Source organism: Dryobates pubescens, chromosome 8, assembly GCF_014839835.1.
Source record: "Dryobates pubescens isolate bDryPub1 chromosome 8, bDryPub1.pri, whole genome shotgun sequence".
Classification (NCBI taxonomy): domain Eukaryota; kingdom Metazoa; phylum Chordata; class Aves; order Piciformes; family Picidae; genus Dryobates; species Dryobates pubescens.
Window position 1 is genome coordinate 42,153,199 of NC_071619.1, and position 18,077 is coordinate 42,171,275.

General features: G+C 52.7%; 2 protein-coding genes across 2 annotated transcripts; one reads left to right on the forward strand and one right to left on the reverse strand.

Moving 5' to 3' along the window:
* The first annotated feature begins 2,377 nt into the window (after positions 1–2,377).
* LOC104298408 (cystatin-B) lies at positions 2,378–9,684 on the forward strand. The gene is made up of 3 exons (XM_054163490.1): positions 2,378–2,503; positions 6,492–6,593; positions 8,811–9,684. The coding sequence occupies exons 1-3, from the start codon at positions 2,438–2,440 to the stop codon at positions 8,937–8,939; spliced, it is 297 nt and encodes a 98-aa protein (XP_054019465.1). The 5' UTR covers positions 2,378–2,437; the 3' UTR covers positions 8,940–9,684.
* Positions 9,685–10,109: 425 nt separating this feature from the next.
* LOC128897390 (cystatin-A-like) lies at positions 10,110–17,755 on the reverse strand. Its single transcript, XM_054163908.1, has 3 exons — positions 17,620–17,755; positions 17,218–17,319; positions 10,110–10,127 (listed from the first exon to the last, which is right to left on the reverse strand). The coding sequence occupies exons 1-3, from the start codon at positions 17,686–17,688 to the stop codon at positions 10,110–10,112; spliced, it is 189 nt and encodes a 62-aa protein (XP_054019883.1). The 5' UTR covers positions 17,689–17,755.
* Between the last annotated feature and the right edge of the window lie 322 nt (positions 17,756–18,077).

An 18,077-nucleotide genomic window follows, 5' to 3' on the forward strand; every position in this document is an offset into this window, starting at 1 on the left:
ATTTTCCCATGTTCTCATCTGGCCAAGTCCAGAAGAGAAGGTTTGCTCAGACACCTCTCTGTGTGTCATGCAAGACAATAGCAGTGAAGACTAATTGGGTAACAGTCTCTGTTGAATGCCTGGGAATGCCCACTGGCATGTCCCAGTAGAAGTGGCACACGTGAATGGCTGCTCAAAAAGCTACTAGACAGGTTGTGCCAATATTGGCGTTTTCCAAGGCATCTGGTAGTGAGGCAACAGCCATGGGAACAGAAGAAAGGAATCTGGTGGGATTCCCAGTGGTAAACTTGGCTGATGGGCAGGGAACCAATGCAACAAAGAGCTCAGTCCTTCACCCTCACTCTGCTCACTAACCCAGCACAACTCTGGCAGCCCCAAGTTCCAGCAGAGCATGCATTTGTTCTCCACAGAGGAGTGAGGATGATACAAGGGGAAAGAAATGGGTTTTCCTGATTCTGTGTCATGTGTCTCACCATGTCCTCTTCCCCACCAGTGCTGGAGGTCCATTCTGTACACCATAGCCTCTGCTGTTAAATTTAGAGTTGCATTTACCGAATGTGCCAAGGGATCACAGAACTGTAAAATTGTTTCTGTTGGAAAAGACCTCCAAGATCATCAAGTGCAAGGATTCTCTAACTAGTAAGTCTGGCATAGCTTGGAAGCTGGATGAGGAAGGTAGGTTTTGGTTGTTGTTTTTCCAAAGAATCTGGGTGTTTAAACTGGGGGAAATTCAGCTAAAGATCTGAACATTCTGGGTAAAGGCTTATTAGGGTATTTCTCAAAGGCTGGATGATTCACCACAGCCTTTAGGTTGCTGGCTGAGGAACAAGCTACATCAGCCTGAAGGAGGGAACGATGCACATGGTGAAAGAGGGAGTCCTGGGCATCACAGAATCACAGACTGGTAGAGGTTGTAAGGTGTCTCCAGAGATCATCTAGTCCAACCCCTCTGCTAGAGCAGGTTCACCTAGATCAGGTTGCACAGGAACATGTCTAGGCTGGTTTTGAAAGTCTCACTCCACAACCTGGTTAAGCCACACCTTCAGTCCTGTGTCCAGTTCTGGGCCCCTCAATTTAAGGACATTGAGACACTTGAACGTGTCCAGAGAAGGGCCATGAGGCTGGGGAAAGGCTGAAGGAGCTGGGATTGTTTAGCCTGCAGAAGAGGAGGCTCAGGGCAGACCTCCTTGCTCTCTAAAACTCCCTGAAGGGAGGTTGTAGCCAGGTGGGGGTTGGTCTCTTCTCCCAGGCAAGCAGCACCAGAACAAGAGGACACAGTCTCAAGCTGCACCAGGGGAAGTTTAGGCTCGAGGTGAGGAGAAGGTTTTTCCCAGAGAGAGTTGTTGGGCATTGGAATGTGCTGCCCAGGGAGGTGGTGGAGTCACCATCCCTGGAGGTGTTCAGGAGAGGATTGGATGTGACACTTGGTGCCATGGTCTACCAGTCATGAGGTGTTGGGTGATGGGTTGGACTTGATGATCTTTGAGGTCTTTTCCAACCTTGTTGATTGTATTCTAGGATTAACCTCTCTGAGCAGCCTGTTCCAGTGCTCTGGCACCCTAAAAGTAAACGAGTTTCTCTGTATATTTAAGTGAAACAAAGTCTAGCTGAGAGGCATCCCTGCCCGTGGCAGAGAGATTGGAGTAAATGGTGTCTAAAGTCCCTTCCAACCTGTGCCATTCTATGATTCTTGGAAGCCTTTTGTGTTCTAGTTTGTGCTCACTGGCCCTTGTCCTATCACTGGGCACCACTGAAAAGATGGAACTTTCCACACTGCTGAAGCAGATGTGTCTTTTCCAATGGAAACAATTCTATGCCATGTAGGTGAGGGCTGCTGGAAAACCACGTGCTGGGAAAGAAAAAAACTGCAGTTCAGGATAGCCCCAGGGCAGCCCTGTCCTCACACAGGTCTGTGACTGAGGCGTCATCCGGCAAGCTCAGGCTGCGGACCTGCGCTAGCTCCTCCTGCAGGCCTGCGCTGGGGGCACTGGCCACAAGCTGGAACGCAGGAGTGGCAGAAGGGAAAAACCTGCTTTTGTGGGTGGCAGAGCACTGGACCAGGCTGGCCGGAGAGGTTGTGGAGTCTGCGTAGGCATTCCAAAGGCCTTTGGGAGCCTTCCTGTGTGGTTTACTCTGGCTGAGCCTGCTCTGGCAGGCGGGGGTTGAACCTGATGCTCTTCGCATGCTCGTTCCAGCCGCTACCAAACCACGGCTCAGTCACTCCCCGGCGCTGGGCCCAGGCCTAGGCCCGGCCCCGCCCCGCCCGGCCGCGGGGCCAGCCCGCCCGCGGCACCGCCCCGCCCGCGGCACCGCCCCGCCCGCGGCACCGCCCCGCCCGCGGCACCGCCCCGCCCGCGGCACCGCCCCGCCCGCGGCACCGCCCCGCCCGCGGCACCGCCCGGGCGCTGGCAGCGGGGCGGAAGGCAGCGGCTGCGGCATGTTGTGCGGCGGCGCCTCGGCGGCGCGGGCCGCCACCGACGAGACACAGCGCATCGCCGACGAGGTGAGGGCGCCGCGCCGTGCCGCGGGGTGAGCACGGGAGGAAGCCAGCCCCGGGAGGAAGCCCCAGGGCCGGGAAGGGCCTGGTGGGGAGCGCTGGCCGCAGCGGGGGCAGGGCGCTGGTCCCGGGCCTCTCCCGCCGGCACCGGGACTTCTCCCGCCGGTCCCGGGCCGAGGCCCCTCCCGCCGGTCCCGGTGAGGGGCTGCTGGATCTCGGCCCGGGCCTGCCAGCTGCGGTCGGTGTGCTTGAGCTCTGTCCCCCGCCGGGAGGGGGTGGTGGGGACCCAGGGCATTCGGCCACGGCTGCGCACAGCTTGAAGGCGGAGGCGACTTTACGCCATCCTCCTCTCCCCCACACCCCCCGGGCCGGTTTAAAAGCACGGAGACTGACACACTGCGGAAAAGGACGGAGCAGTCACTGCCTTTCTGGAGCCCTCCCTGTGCCTGCTTGGCCCTGCGGAGTTTCACTGAGTCCGGGCAGAGCGGCTTCACCATTTGACAAAGTGATTTGGGAGAGATGTAGAGAGGCAGCGTTGAGGCAGCAGTGAGAGCCGGGGTGCTTCCAGCTCCCCTCCTGGCCGTGCAGCTGATGTGATACCCTCCAGGGAGGAGGTGCAGCCACCCCCGGGTACATCCCAGGTCTGAAAAGTGCTTTCCCTCGAGCTTCAGGAAGGAGCTCAGATCACAGAATGATAGAATCGTTTGGGTTGGGAAAGATCTTGACGAGCACCGAGCCAACCGTTGTCAAACTCTGCCAAGTCTGATGCTAAACCATGTGCCTCAACAGCACATCTCTGCATCTTTGAAACACCTCCAGGGGTGGGGATTCAACCCCCTGTCTGGGGAGCGTGTGCCAGCGGCTGAGAAACCCTTTCAGTGAAGTCTAATACCCAGCCTAACCCCGCTGGTGCAGCTTGAGGCCACTGTCACTTGTCACCAGGGACAAGAGGCTGATCCCCACCCCACTCCAACCTCCAGAGCTCCCTCCAGACCCTTCACCACTTCCACTGCCCTTCTGTGGACTCCCTCCAGCTCCTTTTCTTTCTTTCCTCTTTTCCAGCACTCTTTCTTGTAGTGAGTGCCCCAAAACTGAGCGCAGTACTCAAGGTGTGGCCTCCCCCATGCTGAGTACAAAGGCACAATCACTTCCCTGCTTCTGCTGGGCCCACTGCTCCTGATCCAGGCCAGGAGGCTGTTGGTCTTTGTGGTCACCTGTGCAGAGCCTGCCTCGTGTAAGCCTGTGATGGTTGTTCCAAAATCTGAATGTTCGTTCAGACTTTGTGAGGGGAATAAGCAAGAAAACTTCTCTGCTGCTTCTGCTATTCCCTAGTGCAGAATTCAGCTCTAAGCACTGCCGGTTTCAAGTCCTGCTGCTACTTCAGTAACTTGACTTGGTGCCTGTGCTACTGAAGGGCAGGCTTCTGCTCCAAGAATGCCATTGCACAGCCATGGTCTGGCAAAGCACACGCTCTTGGTTCACTCAGGGGACCTGCAGTTCCTTCTGCTTTTTGGTTTGAGCAGCCAGGCTGTGTCAGGCTGGTGAAGAAAGAGGAAGTTTGAGTTCCAGCTTCTTAGGCCTTGTCACAGGCCAGATTTGCTCCCCGAGCTGCAGCAGTGTCTGAACAGGTGCAGAGCACCCAAAGGCACAGCAGTGGCTGACATTAATGCATAGCTTCTAGAATCTGATGATTGTGCATTTAAGAAGGAGAGATGTGCATCTCCTGAGCACCAGCCTCTGTGTGCAGCAATAGGAACATCACTGAGAATTGCTGAGGAAGTCACAGGTCCTGCTTTGACCTGAAAAGGCCTCCCTGTCATGTTCTGGAGAAGAGCCTGGTGAGGAGTGGCTGAGGTGGTTTAGCCTGGAGAAGAGGAGGCTGAAGGGAGACCTGGCTCTCTGCAGCTCCCTGCAAGGACACTGGAGCGAGGTAGATGTTGGTCTCATCTCTCTAGGAACAAGTGAGGAGGTTGAGGTTGGATATTGGAAGAAACTTCTTCAGTGTTCTCACTGGAACAGTCCCTAGGAGTGTTGTTGAATCCCCATCCCTGGAGGTGTTCAAAAGCTGCAGAGATGTGGTGCTGAGAGGCATGGCTTAGCACCAGACCATTAGACTTGGAATTGATGATCTTCAAAGTCTTTTCCAACCAAAGCAGCTACATGCTCCTATGATTCTGGAAAACCTTCCTCAAAGCTTCTCCAGGCTTAGCAAGGTTACTTCTTCATTCCTCTCCTTACAGCAGGAATGTCTCCAGCCATCTGGCTTCCTGGTGGCCCTCTGCCACTTCGGGAGTTTGTTGACATCTCTCCTGTATTTGGGGCCCAAAACCAAACACAGAATTCCAGTGCTCTTCCACCAGGGCAGCAGTCACTTGTCTCTCTCTTCTGGCTGGGCTCCTGCTGACACTGCCCAGTGTGCTGTTACCTTTCTTACCACTGGTCACAGTGCTGGCTCCTGTGTCCACCTGGACCCCAGATCTAGCCTAAGCTCATGAATTAGCAAGGTGGGCTGGTAGGCCAGAGACTCTCTGGGCTCTCCCTCCAGGTACTTAGATCTGGCTGCCCATTCATCACGTGCTGTGGTGAGTCAGTGCCACAGGAACTCCCTGACAAGCTCGCAGCTGCACATGACTCAGAGCTGGCCACAGTCACAGAGCCCAGGCTTCAGCTTCCTGGTGGAGTTACCCAATGTGCTGAGCTGGGGTGATGTCGAGACTTAAGAAACCAACCTTCCACAGTGCCTAGGACTGATAAGGGAGCATGGGGCAGGATAGGGTCAGTGGGACAATACATGTCTGCCCTCTGCCCTGCTTAGTAGCTCCAGTGATGGAAACTGAAATCACTTGACTTGAGAAGCAGAGGAGGGATAAGGGAATCACTGCACTTTCTGGGGCTGTGCCCTTCCTTGCATCTTAGAATGCAAAGCTGCTGGGTGCACTTCGATCTCCATGTGGTAAAAACCCCAAACATGCAGAAGAGCAGCCAACCATCATTGCCTTACTTTCAATGTACTACTTGCAGCCTGGGAGAATCATAGAGGTGTGACCTCTGAGAGAAGATGTATAGTCACAGCTCTCAGGGACAGGATGGTCACTGATGAGCTACCCTGGAAAGGCACTAGAGTTGGTTCTGTGCCTTCTCAGTGCTGGAGAGGTGGGAGGAAATACCCTGCTGCAGGAGCTGCTTCTCTTCATGCTTTACCTGCAGTGCCTGAACAGCAGCAAACAGACACTTGTTTTGCCTCAGGGAAGCAGTTGGGATTCAGGCAGGAGACCAAATGTCTGTTTATTCCCCTTGAACTCAGGGAGAAGGGGAAGCACACCACAGAGCTGGAGGGAGACTGAGCACTGCTGTTGCAGTGGGAGGGAGGGAAGGCTACCTAACGATGCAGGCGGGCTGTAGACCTGTAGGCCGGGGTGGAACTATGACTGCAGCAAGGACTTCCAAGACTAACTCCTGTTGTCCTTGTAAACAAAGCCTGAGCAAGAATTTGATGTTCTGTAATGACTTCTTCTGAATTTGGAAAGGGAACTTGTGCCAAAGACCACCCTTCTTCTGCTGGGGAGACTGATGTAAATGAAACACTGCTGTAGTCTCTTGCCTGTAGATACTGAACCACTCCACACTGCTGGTTAGATGTGCAGGGCGGAAGGGGAAGTGGATGCATGCATAGAGGAGATCCTCTGTCACAGTAAATCTCCCACCAGACTCCACAGCTCTCCTGTGGAGACACCAGGCTGGTGTCAGGCTGTGGTGACCGAGTCACACCTCTGTCTGTCTTGGCTTTGCTGCCTGTCTGGCAGCAGTAAGATTTTTGGTCTTGCTTCACCACAGAGCGTTACTGATGTTAGTGTTTCAGTAAGTGGGAGAGCAGGGAACTGCCCTCTGCCTGGCAATGCAGCTGGAGGGTACCAAGGCATGCTGAGAGCATAGGCCTTAACTCCTAAATACTTGAATCTTGCTTCAGTCTTAAGCAGCCTCTTGTTTCCTTCAGGTGAAGCCTCAGCTGGAAGAAAAAGAAGGGAAAACATTTGATGTGTTCACTGCAGTGGAGTTTAAAACTCAGGTGGTTGCTGGAACCAACTACTTCATCAAGGTAGAGGACACTGGGCAATGGGATTTTTTTCATACACACATTTTTAATTAGGATGTGTATTATTTGGAATGGGTGGGGGGGGTTCCTTGCCTGCAGAGGGATGCCTATGATTTGTCCTTAATAAGAAAACAATCTGAACATTACAAAGGAAAACGTCCCCCCTCCACCTCCCAGCCTCTATTAAATGGAGAGAAAAGTTCTGCACAGAATTGCAGCATGCTGGGGGTTGGAAGTGACCTCTGAAGATCATCTAATCCAACCCCCCTGCTAGAGCAGGATCACCTAGAGTAAATCCCACAGGAGCATGTCCAGGTGGGTTTGGAATGCCTCCAGAGAAGGAGACTCTCTCCTGGTTTCATAATACTTCCCTGTTCTCACTATGAGTTTCACTTTTCAGTTATTTTGTTGAAACTTGGGTTTGGGGCTAATTACACATCTGTGATGTTGAGCACTAACCACATTAAGTGAAGTCCAGATGTGGAATGAGACAGTGAAGTATCAAACCTGCTCTGTCTCTGCCTGTGGTGATGCCACACACAAACCCCAAGCAACTGTAATCAGAGCTCTTAAGTGCTTGTTGGGCCAGGTAAGATTAGAGCATTGAGCATGTGCTCAAGGTATTAATCACTTCTCTGCAACTCCAGTTCCCCACCTGCACATTGCCTGTCTCAGGCACAGGCAGGATTAACAAGCATAGAAGATTCAGAATCACAGAATACCTTTAAGATCATCAAGTCCAACCATTACCTAACTCTGTCAAGGCTGGTGCCAAACCATGGTCCTCAATACCACATTTCTGTGTCTTTTGAACACCTCCAGGGATGGGGATTCAGTCACCTCAGGGTAAGCCTGTTTCCAATGTTCAGTTTCCTCTATCAGCCAAACTAACCTGCCTCTCCAACCTGATCTCCTCCTATGCCCAGGTGACTGCCTGGTGGATGTGGGGCAGGCTGTGGATGTAGTCTGCCTGGACTTCAGCAAGGCCTTTGACACCATTCCCCACAGCAAACTCCTGGCCAAGCTGTCAGCCCCTGGCTTAGACAGCAGCACTCTGAGCTGGGTTAGGAACTGGCTGGAGGCTGAGCCCAGAGAGTGGTGGTGAATGGTGCCACAGCCAGCTGGCAGCCAGGCACCAGTGGTGTGCCCCAGGGATCAGTGCTGGGCCCCATCCTGTTCAGTATCTTCATTGATGATCTGGATGAGGGGATTGAGTCAGTCATCAGCAAATTTGCAGATGACACCAAGTTGGAAGCAGATGTTGGTCAGTTAGAGGGTAGAAAGGCTCTGCAGAGGGACCTTGCCAGGCTGGACAGATGGGCAGAGTCCAACAGGATGGCATTCAACACATCCAAGTGCCAGGTGCTGCACTTTGGCCACAACAACCCCATGCAGAGCTACGGGCTGGGGTCGGAGTGGCTGAGAGCTCCCAAACAGAGGGACCTGGGGGTGCTGATTGATAGTAGGCTGAACATGAGCCAGCAGTGTTCCCAGGTGGCCAAGAGGGCCAATGGAATCCTGGCCTGCATCAGGAACAGTGTGGCCAGCAGGAGCAGGGAGGTCATTGAGCCCTGTACTCAGCACTGGTCAGGTGACACCTTGAGTCCTGTGTCCAGTTCTGGGCCCCTCAGTTTAAGAAGGACATTGAGACACTTGAAGGTGTCCAGAGAAGGGCAACAAGGCTGGGGAGAGGCCTTGAGCACAGCCCTGTGAGGAGAGGCTGAGGGAGCTGGGGTTGCTTAGCCTGCAGAAGAGGAGGCTCAGGGGAGACCTTCTTGCTCTCTACAACTACCTGAAGGGAGGCTGTAGCCAGGTGGGGGTTGGTCTCTTCTCCCAGGCAAGCAGCACCAGAACAAGAGGACACAGTCTCAAGCTGTGCCAGGGGCAGTTCAGGCTGGATGTTAGGAAGAAATTCTTCCCAGCAAGAGACATTGGCCATTGGAATGTGCTGTCCAGGGAGGTGGTGGAGTCACTGTCCCTGGAGGTGTTCAAAAAGGGATTGAATGTGGCACTTGGTTTAGTTAGTCCTGAGGTGTTGGGTGACAGGTTGGCCTTGATGATCTCTGAGGTCTTTTCCAACCTTATTGATTCTATGATTACATCTCACTGATCACAGAATGGTAGGGGTTGGTGGGGACCTCTGAATATCATCTAGACCATCACTCCCTGCTGAAGGTTTGCTGCTGCTCAGTGGAGCTCACTGTTTTTCATGCTTTGCAGGTCCACGTTGGCAATGAGGACTTCGTGCACCTGCGGGTGTTCAAAAGCCTTCCTCACGAGAACAAGCCTCTCAGTCTCCACAGCTACCAGAGCAGCAAGGCAAAGCATGATGAACTCTCTTATTTCTAGCCAGCTTATCTTGTGGTTTCTATAATGGTTTCTTGTGTGTGCTTTCTGGAGGCTGCACAGTGTTGATTCCTGTGCCCACAGAGGAGCAATGAAAGTGTCTCCTTTTGAAACTTAATGCTGGAGGAAATAAAAATCCATTTCTGTTCTGCTACTCCCTGTGCACTACCTAACCAATGGAGCTGCACAGCTCTGCTTTCACCTGCACTAACTCTATCCCACAGAGCTGCACTGGCCTTAGTGCATCTTAACTGGAATTCTGTGGCTGGCTCCTATTGGTGGAGTTGCTTGGTGAGGGAATTGAAGGGGGAGTGACAGTCAGCTCTTCACAGCAAAGAGCAAGAGGAAACCCAGAATCTTTTCTGTGCTGGTTTGCAGCTGTCCCTGTATCTGTAGGTTTAACGTGGACTCTGTGTGTCATTGGCAAGGGCCTGCAGAGAGACTCGAGATGAAGCGTTAGAGGAAGCGGAGGGGGATTAGAGTCTAATGAAACGCGTAACATTCCCTTGGTAACGGCGTTTAGCCTCTGGGAGCAGGTGCATGCAAGGACCAGCAGAGGGCGCACGAGTTGAGGCAAACCCCAGCCTCTCAATTCCCTCAGTCCGAAGGGAAAGTGCTGGAAAGGAATTCGAGATGGACAAAGATTTCTCTGCTAATAAATACTCCCCATGAACTGCCGTGCTGTAGGTGACTGCTGAGGTCTTGCTCGATGGACAAACACTTCTGTGCTAATAAATACTCCCCATGAACTGCCGTGCTGTAGGTGACTGATGAGGTCTTGCTCGATGGACAAACACTTCTGTGCTAATAAATACTCCCCATGAACTGCCGTGCTGTAGGTGACTGATGAGGTCTCGCTCTTCTTGGTACTGGTTTTTCAGTACTGGTTACTGCCTTGCTCAGAGGTTGTTTTTATTTCCCCTTTAGTATTCTTTATATTCTACATAACCTTCTATTTATTTCATGTTTTGATTAGAAATGCTTTTAATCTGGTGAGAGACATGCAAAGGTGACAAGAAAAGCTTCAGCAACAAAGAAATGCTAAGGAAAATGTGAGCCCTCTGTGCTCAGTGGTGCAGGGGACCTGCTGCCAGCAGACACAGAAAAAGCTGAGTACTCAATGCTGTCTTTGTCTCAGCCTTTATTGGTAGGAATTTTCTTCAGGAATGACCCTTAGATGAGTGGGAAAGTCTGGAGAGAGAAGGACAACCTAAGGTTAAACGGCCTAAGGCAAAACAGCCTAAGGTTAAACAACCCTCCCCTGGCATCAGGACCTGCTCCCTCAAGAAAAAGAGGAGGGTAATTGTTATTGGTGATTCACTTCTGAGGGGAATGGAGGGCCCCATTTGTCGGCCAGACCCATCTCATAGGGAACTCTGTTGTCTCCCTGGAGCCCAAATTAATGATGTTACTAGAAGGCTACCCAGGCTGGTACAGCCTTCTGACTATTATCCCTTGCTACTTATGCAGATAGGGAATGATGATGTTGTAGTCAGAACTCCCAGGGCTATCAAAAATGATTTCAGGGCCCTGGGAGATCTGGTTGAGGGGTCAGGTGCTCAAATAATTTTTTCCTCAATACCCTTAGTTGCAGGAGGGAATACCACAAGGAACAGGACAGCAGCCATAATCAACAAGTGGCTTAGAGGCTGGTGCAGACAAAAGAATTTTGGGTTTTTTGATCTTGGTAAAATTTCTACTGCACCAGGCCACCTGGCAACAGATGGAGTACATCTGTCCCAAAGAAGGGGAAAGGTCACAGTATATGAGAATGGCCTGTCCCCCAAAGGTAAAAAGATTCTGGGGAGGGAACTGGCAGCTCTCATCGACAGGGCTTTAAACTAGTTTCGAAGGGGGGAGGGGCTGAAACTAGTCCCCTCAGGCAAGAGTCTGGGGGCAGTAAGCTAGGGTCAGAGGCCAAACCAGCAGCCCAGCTGAGGTGCATGTACACTAATGCACGAAGCATGGGAAACAAACAAGAGGAGCTGGAAGCCTTGTTGCAGCAGGAAAGTTATGACGTAGTTGCCATCACGGAGACGTGGTGGGATAGCTCACATGACTGGAGTGCTGCAATTGATGGCTACAGGCTTTTCAGGAGAGATAGACAAGGAAGAAGGGGTGGAGGGGTGGCCCTGTACCTCAGGGAGGCACTAGATGCCATTGAGCTAGAGATTAGGGACAATCAGGTTGAATGCTTGTGGGCAAGAATTAGAGGGAAGACCGGTAGGGCAGACATCCTGGTTGGAGTCTGTTATAGACCACCCAACCAGGAGGATGATGTCGACGAAGCATTCTATAGACAGCTTAAGGCTGTCTCAAGATCTCCTGACCTTGTCCTTATGGGCGACTTCAACCTGCCTGACATCTGCTGGGATCTCAACACAGCAGAGAGGAGGCAGTCTAGGAGGTTCTTAGACTGCATAGAGGACAGCTTCTTATCCCAGGTGCTGCGTGAGCCTACCAGGGGTAAGGCTATGCTTGACCTCCTCTTCACCAACAGGGAAGGGCTGGTGGGTGATGTGGTGGTCGGAGGCTGTTTAGGGGCCAGTGACCATGAAATAATAGAATTTTCAGTATTCAGTCAAGCTAAGAGGGCCAGCAAGAAGACCTCCACTCTGGACTTCCGGAGGGCGGACTTCAGGTTGCTCAAGGAAATAATTCAGAGGGTTCCTTGGGAGAAAGCCCTTAAAAATAAAGGGGTCCAGGAGGGCTGGACCTGCTTCAAGAAAGAGCTGATGAAGGCTCAGGAGCAGGCTGTGCCAATGTGCCGGAAGAGGAGCCGCCGGGGCAGACGGCCAGCCTGGCTGTGTAATGAACTTTTAATTGAACTAAGGGAAAAAAAGAGGGTGTATCATCTTTGGAAGAAAGGTGAGGCAACCCATGGAATGTTTAAAGAGGTTGCTAGGGCATGTAGGAGGAAAATTAGGGAGGCAAAAGCATATTTGGAACTTAAACTGGCCTCTGATGTGAAGGACAACAAACAAGTCCTTCTATAAATATATTAATAGCAAGAGGAAGGGCAGGGACAACCTCCACTCCTTGGTTGACATGGAAGGAAATGTTGTAACACAGGATGAGGAAAAGGCAGAGGTACTTAACACCTTCTTTACCTCAGTTTTTACTAGCTGGAAAGAACGTCTACCAGACAGCTGGCCTGCAGAACTGGCAGAGGGAGCCAGGGAGCTGCATGGTTTCCCTGTGTTCCAAGAGCAAGTGATAGGAGCTCTCCTCAGCAGCTTGGACCCCCACAAGTCCATGGGACCAGATGGGATCCATCCTAGGGTGCTGAGAGAGCTGGCAGATGAGCTGGCCAAGCCACTCTCCATTATTTTTCATCAGTCCTGGCTCACTGGAGAGATCCCAGCTGACTGGAAGCTGGCCAACGTGGTACCCATCCACAAGAAGGGCCGGTTGGATGAGCCAGGGAATTACAGGCCTGTCAGCCTGACCTCAGTGCCAGGAAAGATTATGGAGCAGGTCATCCTGAGTGCAATCACGCAACACTTAGAGGATGGCCAAGGGATCAGGCCCAGCCAGCATGGGTTTAGGAAGGGCAGGTCCTGCCTGACCAACCTGATCTCCTTCTATGATCAGGTGACCCGCCTGGTGGATGTGGGGAGGCCTGTGGATGTAGTCTACCTGGACCTCAGCAAGGCCTTTGACACCGTTCCCCATAGCAAACTCCTGGCCAAGCTGTCAGCCCATGGCTTGGATGGGAGCACACTGAGATGGGTTAGGAACTGGCTGGAGGGCCGAGCCCAGAGAGTGGTGGTGAATGGTGCCACATCCAGCTGGCAGCCAGTCACCAGTGGTGTGCCCCAGGGATCAGTACTGGGCCCCTTGCTCTTTAACATCTTTATTGATGATCTGGACGAGGGCATCGAGTCCATCATCAGTAAATTTGCTGACGACAACAAGCTGGGGGCAGGAGTTGATCTGCTGGAGGGTAGAGAGGCTCTGCAGAGGGACCTGGACAGGCTGGGCAGATGGGCAGAGTCCAAGGGCATGAGATTGAACACATCCAAGTGCCAGGTTCTGCACATTGGCCACAGCAACCCCATGCAGAGCTACAGGCTGGGGTCAGAGTGGCTGGAGAGCAGTCAGGCTGAGAGGGACCTGGGGGTGCTGGTCGACGGTAGACTGAACATGAGCCTGCAGTGTGCCCAGGCAGCTAAGAGGGCCAATGGCATCCTGGCCTGCATCAGGAACAGTGTGGCCAGCAGGAGCAGGGAGGTCATTCTGCCCCTGTACACTACACTGGTTAGGCCGCACCTCAAGTACTGTGTCCAGTTCTGGGCCCCTCAGTTTAGGAAGGAGGTTGACTTGCTGGAACGAGTCCAGAGAAGAGCAACAAAGTTGGTGAGGGGTTTGGAACATAAGCCCTACGAGGAGAGGCTGAGGGAGCTGGGGTTGCTTAGCCTGGAGAAGAGGAGACTGAGGGGTGACCTTATTACTCTCTACAACTACCTGAAGGGAGGTTGTAGACAGACGGATGTTGGTCTCTTCTCCCAGGCAAGCAGTACCAGAACAAGAGGACACAGTCTCAGGCTGCGCCAGGGGAGATACAGGCTGGATGTTAGAAAAAAGTTCTATACAGAAAGAGTGATTGCACATTGGAATGGGCTGCCTGGGGAGGTGGTGGAGTCACCATCACTGGAGGTTTTTAGGAGAAGACTTGATGGGGTACTTGGTGCTGTGGGTTAGTTGCTTGGGCGGTGTTGGATTGGTTGATGGGTTGGACGCGATGATCTTGAAGGTCTCTTCCAACCTGGTTTATTCTATGTATTCTATGTATTCTATGACTTCCCTCAGCAGAGCTGGCTCAGGCTAGAGGGAACACTTAAGCAAACTGGGCTTAGTGCCATGGCACGTGAGGGGTGCACCTATGGATGTTCAGGGAGCCTGCACAACATCACTGCAGCACCACACTCAATGTCCTTTGAATGGTCCTGAGCATCAGGGGAGGTTCCTGAGGTGGGAAGAAAGAAAAGTGTCTCTCCTGTGTTCCAGAAGGGGAATGCAGAGTGCTGCAGGCTCATCAGCCACACCTCATCCCTGGAAGTCATTTCCAAACAGGAAGCACAAGAAGGTGATTGAAAGTACTCAGCATGGATTGTACAAAGGGGAGCTCCTGCCGAATCAGCCTGACACGCTGCTAGCATGAGATGTGGGAGAGAAGACAAATGTGATCTTCTGTGAGCTTAGTAAGGCTTTTGATAGTGGCCTCCAAAACAGACAAACTGACTAAGCACACTTACACTGCTCCCTGACCTCATCACCCAGCTCAGGAGGCCACCCATCCTGAACTCCTGCCTTGCTGTTAAACATTGAGGCAAAGAAGGTGTTCAGGACCTCAGCCTTTTCCTCATCTTCGGTCACCATGTTCCCCTCCAGGTCCAGTAAGGAGTGCAGGTTCTTCTTGCCCTTCTTTTCAGTGTTGATATATTTGTAACAATGCTTTTTGTTGTCTCTCACAGAGGTGTTCAGCTTCAGTTCCAACTGGGCCTTTGCCTCTCTAATTTTATTCCTACATAATCTAACCACTTCCTTGAACACACCTGGAGAAGCCTTCCCCTCCTTCCAAAGGTGACACAGCCTCTTTTTTCCCCTTCAATCCTCCAGGAGCTGCTTGCTCACCCAGGCCCAGAGCCTTCCCCTGGGCTCATCTTTCGGCACATGGGCACTGCCAGTTCCTGTGCCTTCAAGAGCTCCTCTTTGAAGCAGCTCCAACCCTCCTGGGCCCCTCGGTTCATGAGGGTTGGTACCCAGGGAACCCTGCAAATAAGTTTCTTAAAGAGGCTGAAGTTTGCCCTCCTGCAGTCCAAGGTGAAGGTTCTGTTGGTGCTCCTCCCTATCTCCCTGCAGATTGAAAACTTCCCTATCTCGTGGTCACTGCACCCTAGGCAGCCTCCCACGGTCACATCTCCCACCAGCCCTTCCCTATTGGAGAGCAGCAGGTCAAGCAGAGCCTGTCCCCTGCTAGGCTCACTTAACAGCTGCAGCAGGAAGCAATCCTCTATCCGCTCCAGGAATCTTCTGGACTGCCTCCTCTCTGCTGAATTAAGTTCCCAGCAGATACCTGGCAGGTTGAAGTCACCCACAAGGACAAGATCTGATGATCTTGAGACAGCCTCCAGTTGTTGGGTGGTCTATAACAGACTCCAACCAGGATGTCAGATTTGTTAGGCTCAAGTTCTGTGGCAGAAAGTGTCTCCCTAATATACAAAGCCACCCCTCCTCCACTCCTCCCTCTCCTATCCCTCCTAAAGAGCCTGTAGCCCCCCAGTGCAGCACTCCAATCGTGCCTGTTGTCCCACCATGTTTCTGAGATGGCAACTATATCATAGTTGCCCTGGTGGATTAGGACCTCCAGCTCATCTTGCTTATTGCCTAGGCTGCGTGCATTGGTGTACATGCACTGCAGCTGGGCTCCTGAGCTCTCAACTGACCCTACCTTGTGCTCTACTCTTACCTCTGCAGAGGGACCGATGTCTTCACCCACCCCCTTCAGACCTAGTTTAAAGCCCTCCTAATGAGCCCTGCCAACTCTAGTGCTAGGACTCTCTTGCCCCTTCTAGATAACTGCACCCTATCAGGACCCAGCAGGTCAGGTGCCATAAAAGTAGCCCCATGATCAAAGAAACCAAAGTTCCTCCGCTGGCACCATCCTCTGAGCCACTTGTTGATGGTGTGGGTTCTGTTCCTCTCAGTGTACTCCCCTGCCACTGAGGGAACTGAGCAGAACACCACTTGTGCGCCTGCCCCATCAATCAATTGTCCAAGGGCCCTGAACTCCTTCTTAATTGCCCTGGTGCCCTTCCTGTCGATCTCATCACTCCCAGCCTGTATTACCAGCAGAGGGTAATAGTCAGAGGGACTGATGAGCTTGGGGATTCCCCTTGCAATGTCCCTTACCTGCGCCCCAGGTAGAGAGCAGACCACCCTGTGGGATGGGTCGGGATGACATATGGGTCCCTCAGTACCCCCCAGGAGAGAGTCCCCAACAACTATAACCCTTCTCCTTTTCTTTGTGGAGCTGGTCGTTATAGCTGGTAGTGGCCGCTTGGCCTTAGGCTTGGCCTTAGGCTGCTCCCTGGAGCTGGTCATTACAGCTGGCGGGGACTGCTTGGCCTTGGTCTCCCCTCTGGATGGCTGCTCCTCAGCCCTCTCATCCCCACCGCCCTCAGCCCGCAGGGCCTCATACTTATTATGCAAGGGCAGCGGAGGAGGAGGAGATGGCCGGGGTGGATTTCTCTTGCCACCCTTGGCAGGGACTTGAGTCCATCCCTCTCCGTTTTCAGGGGCCCGTCCCTCAGCAGGGGAGATCTGCAGAGCCTTCTCCCACAAGTCTAACTCCCTTTCACTTTCCCTTATTGACCTTAGCCTAGACACCTCCTCCTTCAGCTCGGCCACTTCATCCTTCAGCTCAGCCACCAGGCTGAGGAGGAAGTTCACCTGGTCACACCTGACACAGGTGTCCTCACCCTCTCCCTCTTCCTCTATTCCAACTGCCAGGCTGAAGCACTCTCTGCAGCTGGCAGCCTGGACTCCAGCATGCTGGAGAAACAACTCTGTCTGGGTAGATGCTGTTTTTCTACCCTTGCTCCGAGTAATGACCATGGTGCAACGTGTGGGTGAAAACCAAAAAATTTTTTTTTTTTTTTTTCCTCCCAAGCAGCCGCAAGGCTCTCTCTACCGAGCCAAACTGGCGCTGCACACACAGCCCGCCCGGGATTTAAATCTCCCGCGGCTGACGTCAGGCACTCGCTCCCGTGCACGCTCGCGAGAGCACGAGCCCGCCTCAATCCCTGCCCCCGAGGAGTCCTCCCGACCCGCTAAACCCCGAAAGCAAGGCAAAAAGCCCAGCAGAAACTCACAAAGCGAGCGGTGCTGTCCCGAAGGAGCGGTTCTGACCGGCTACCGAGCCAAACTGGCCAAAAACTGGTCCTGGTGCAGGGGGCTATTCCTCCCCAAGTGCAGGACTCTACACTTACCCTTCCTTGTTGAACTGCATGAGCTTCCCCTCTGCCCAACTCTCCAACCTCTCCAGGTCTTGCTGAAGGGCAGCATAGCCTGACGGGGTGTCAGCTACTCCTGCCAGTTCTGTATCACCAGCAGTGCCAAAGAGAGGGACTTCATAAGCAGCTGGAGGTAATGCTTACTCTAATAGGCACATCAGATGGCTTTCTACTGCATTTGCTTCTCTTTTTTGCTGTAAGCTGCTATGCACATCACCTGTGCTCTTTAGCTGCAAGGACCTCCTCCCAGAATATATACAAACCTTAATGAAGTAGTTGAGCCCAGCAACCACCTGAGTCCTGTACACTATGGCTTTGAAGAGATCAAATGTCCTGTTCACCCTGCCTTCAAGTTGTGGCTTCACCTGCAAAACAGAAAGGGTAAAAACAGTTGGTGGGTCTCCCTTCAGCCTCCTTTTCTCCAGACTGAACAACCCCAGTCCCCTCAGCCACTCCTCACAAGACCTGTTCTCCAGACCCTTCACCAGCTTCATTGCCCTCCTCTGGACCTTCCCAGCACCTCAATGTTTTTCCTGTAGCAAGTGTCCCAAAACAGAGCCTGTTACTAAAGGCATGGCCTCACCCATGCTGGGTACAGTGGGACACAAGCTACAGGACTCAGCCCTTTGCACATAGACTTCATCTTTGTCCAGGCCTCAACTCACCTGGTCAGCAATATGCTGGACTTCCGGAGTAGCAGGCTTGGTGTCAGATAAGCCTCCAGGCATCATCATGGCAGATAACCTCTCTGAACTGATGACAGCTAAGTAGAGGGAGGCTCAGTGCAGTCTGAGTCGAGTCACCAAGCATCTCCTATATAGAGACACAGCCGTGTGTCATGCAGTCACATGGCCTGTAACATGGGGACCCTACCATTGCTGACCTGCAGAAGGAGAGAAGTCAGACAGTTGGTGTAGGCTGAAACTTGAACCTCTTGCTTCTCAGGAATTGGCTCCAGGTCACACCCAGTATTTCCCAACACCATTCAAGATAAGAACAATCCCTTGAGTCATTTTCTTAGTGAAGGTCCTGTTCCACTGAAAATTGCATCATCTCAACAGCCTTCGAAGGGGGAAACTGAGCAGCCTGCAGAGTGCTTTCCTTCAGCTTTCTAACCTCTTCC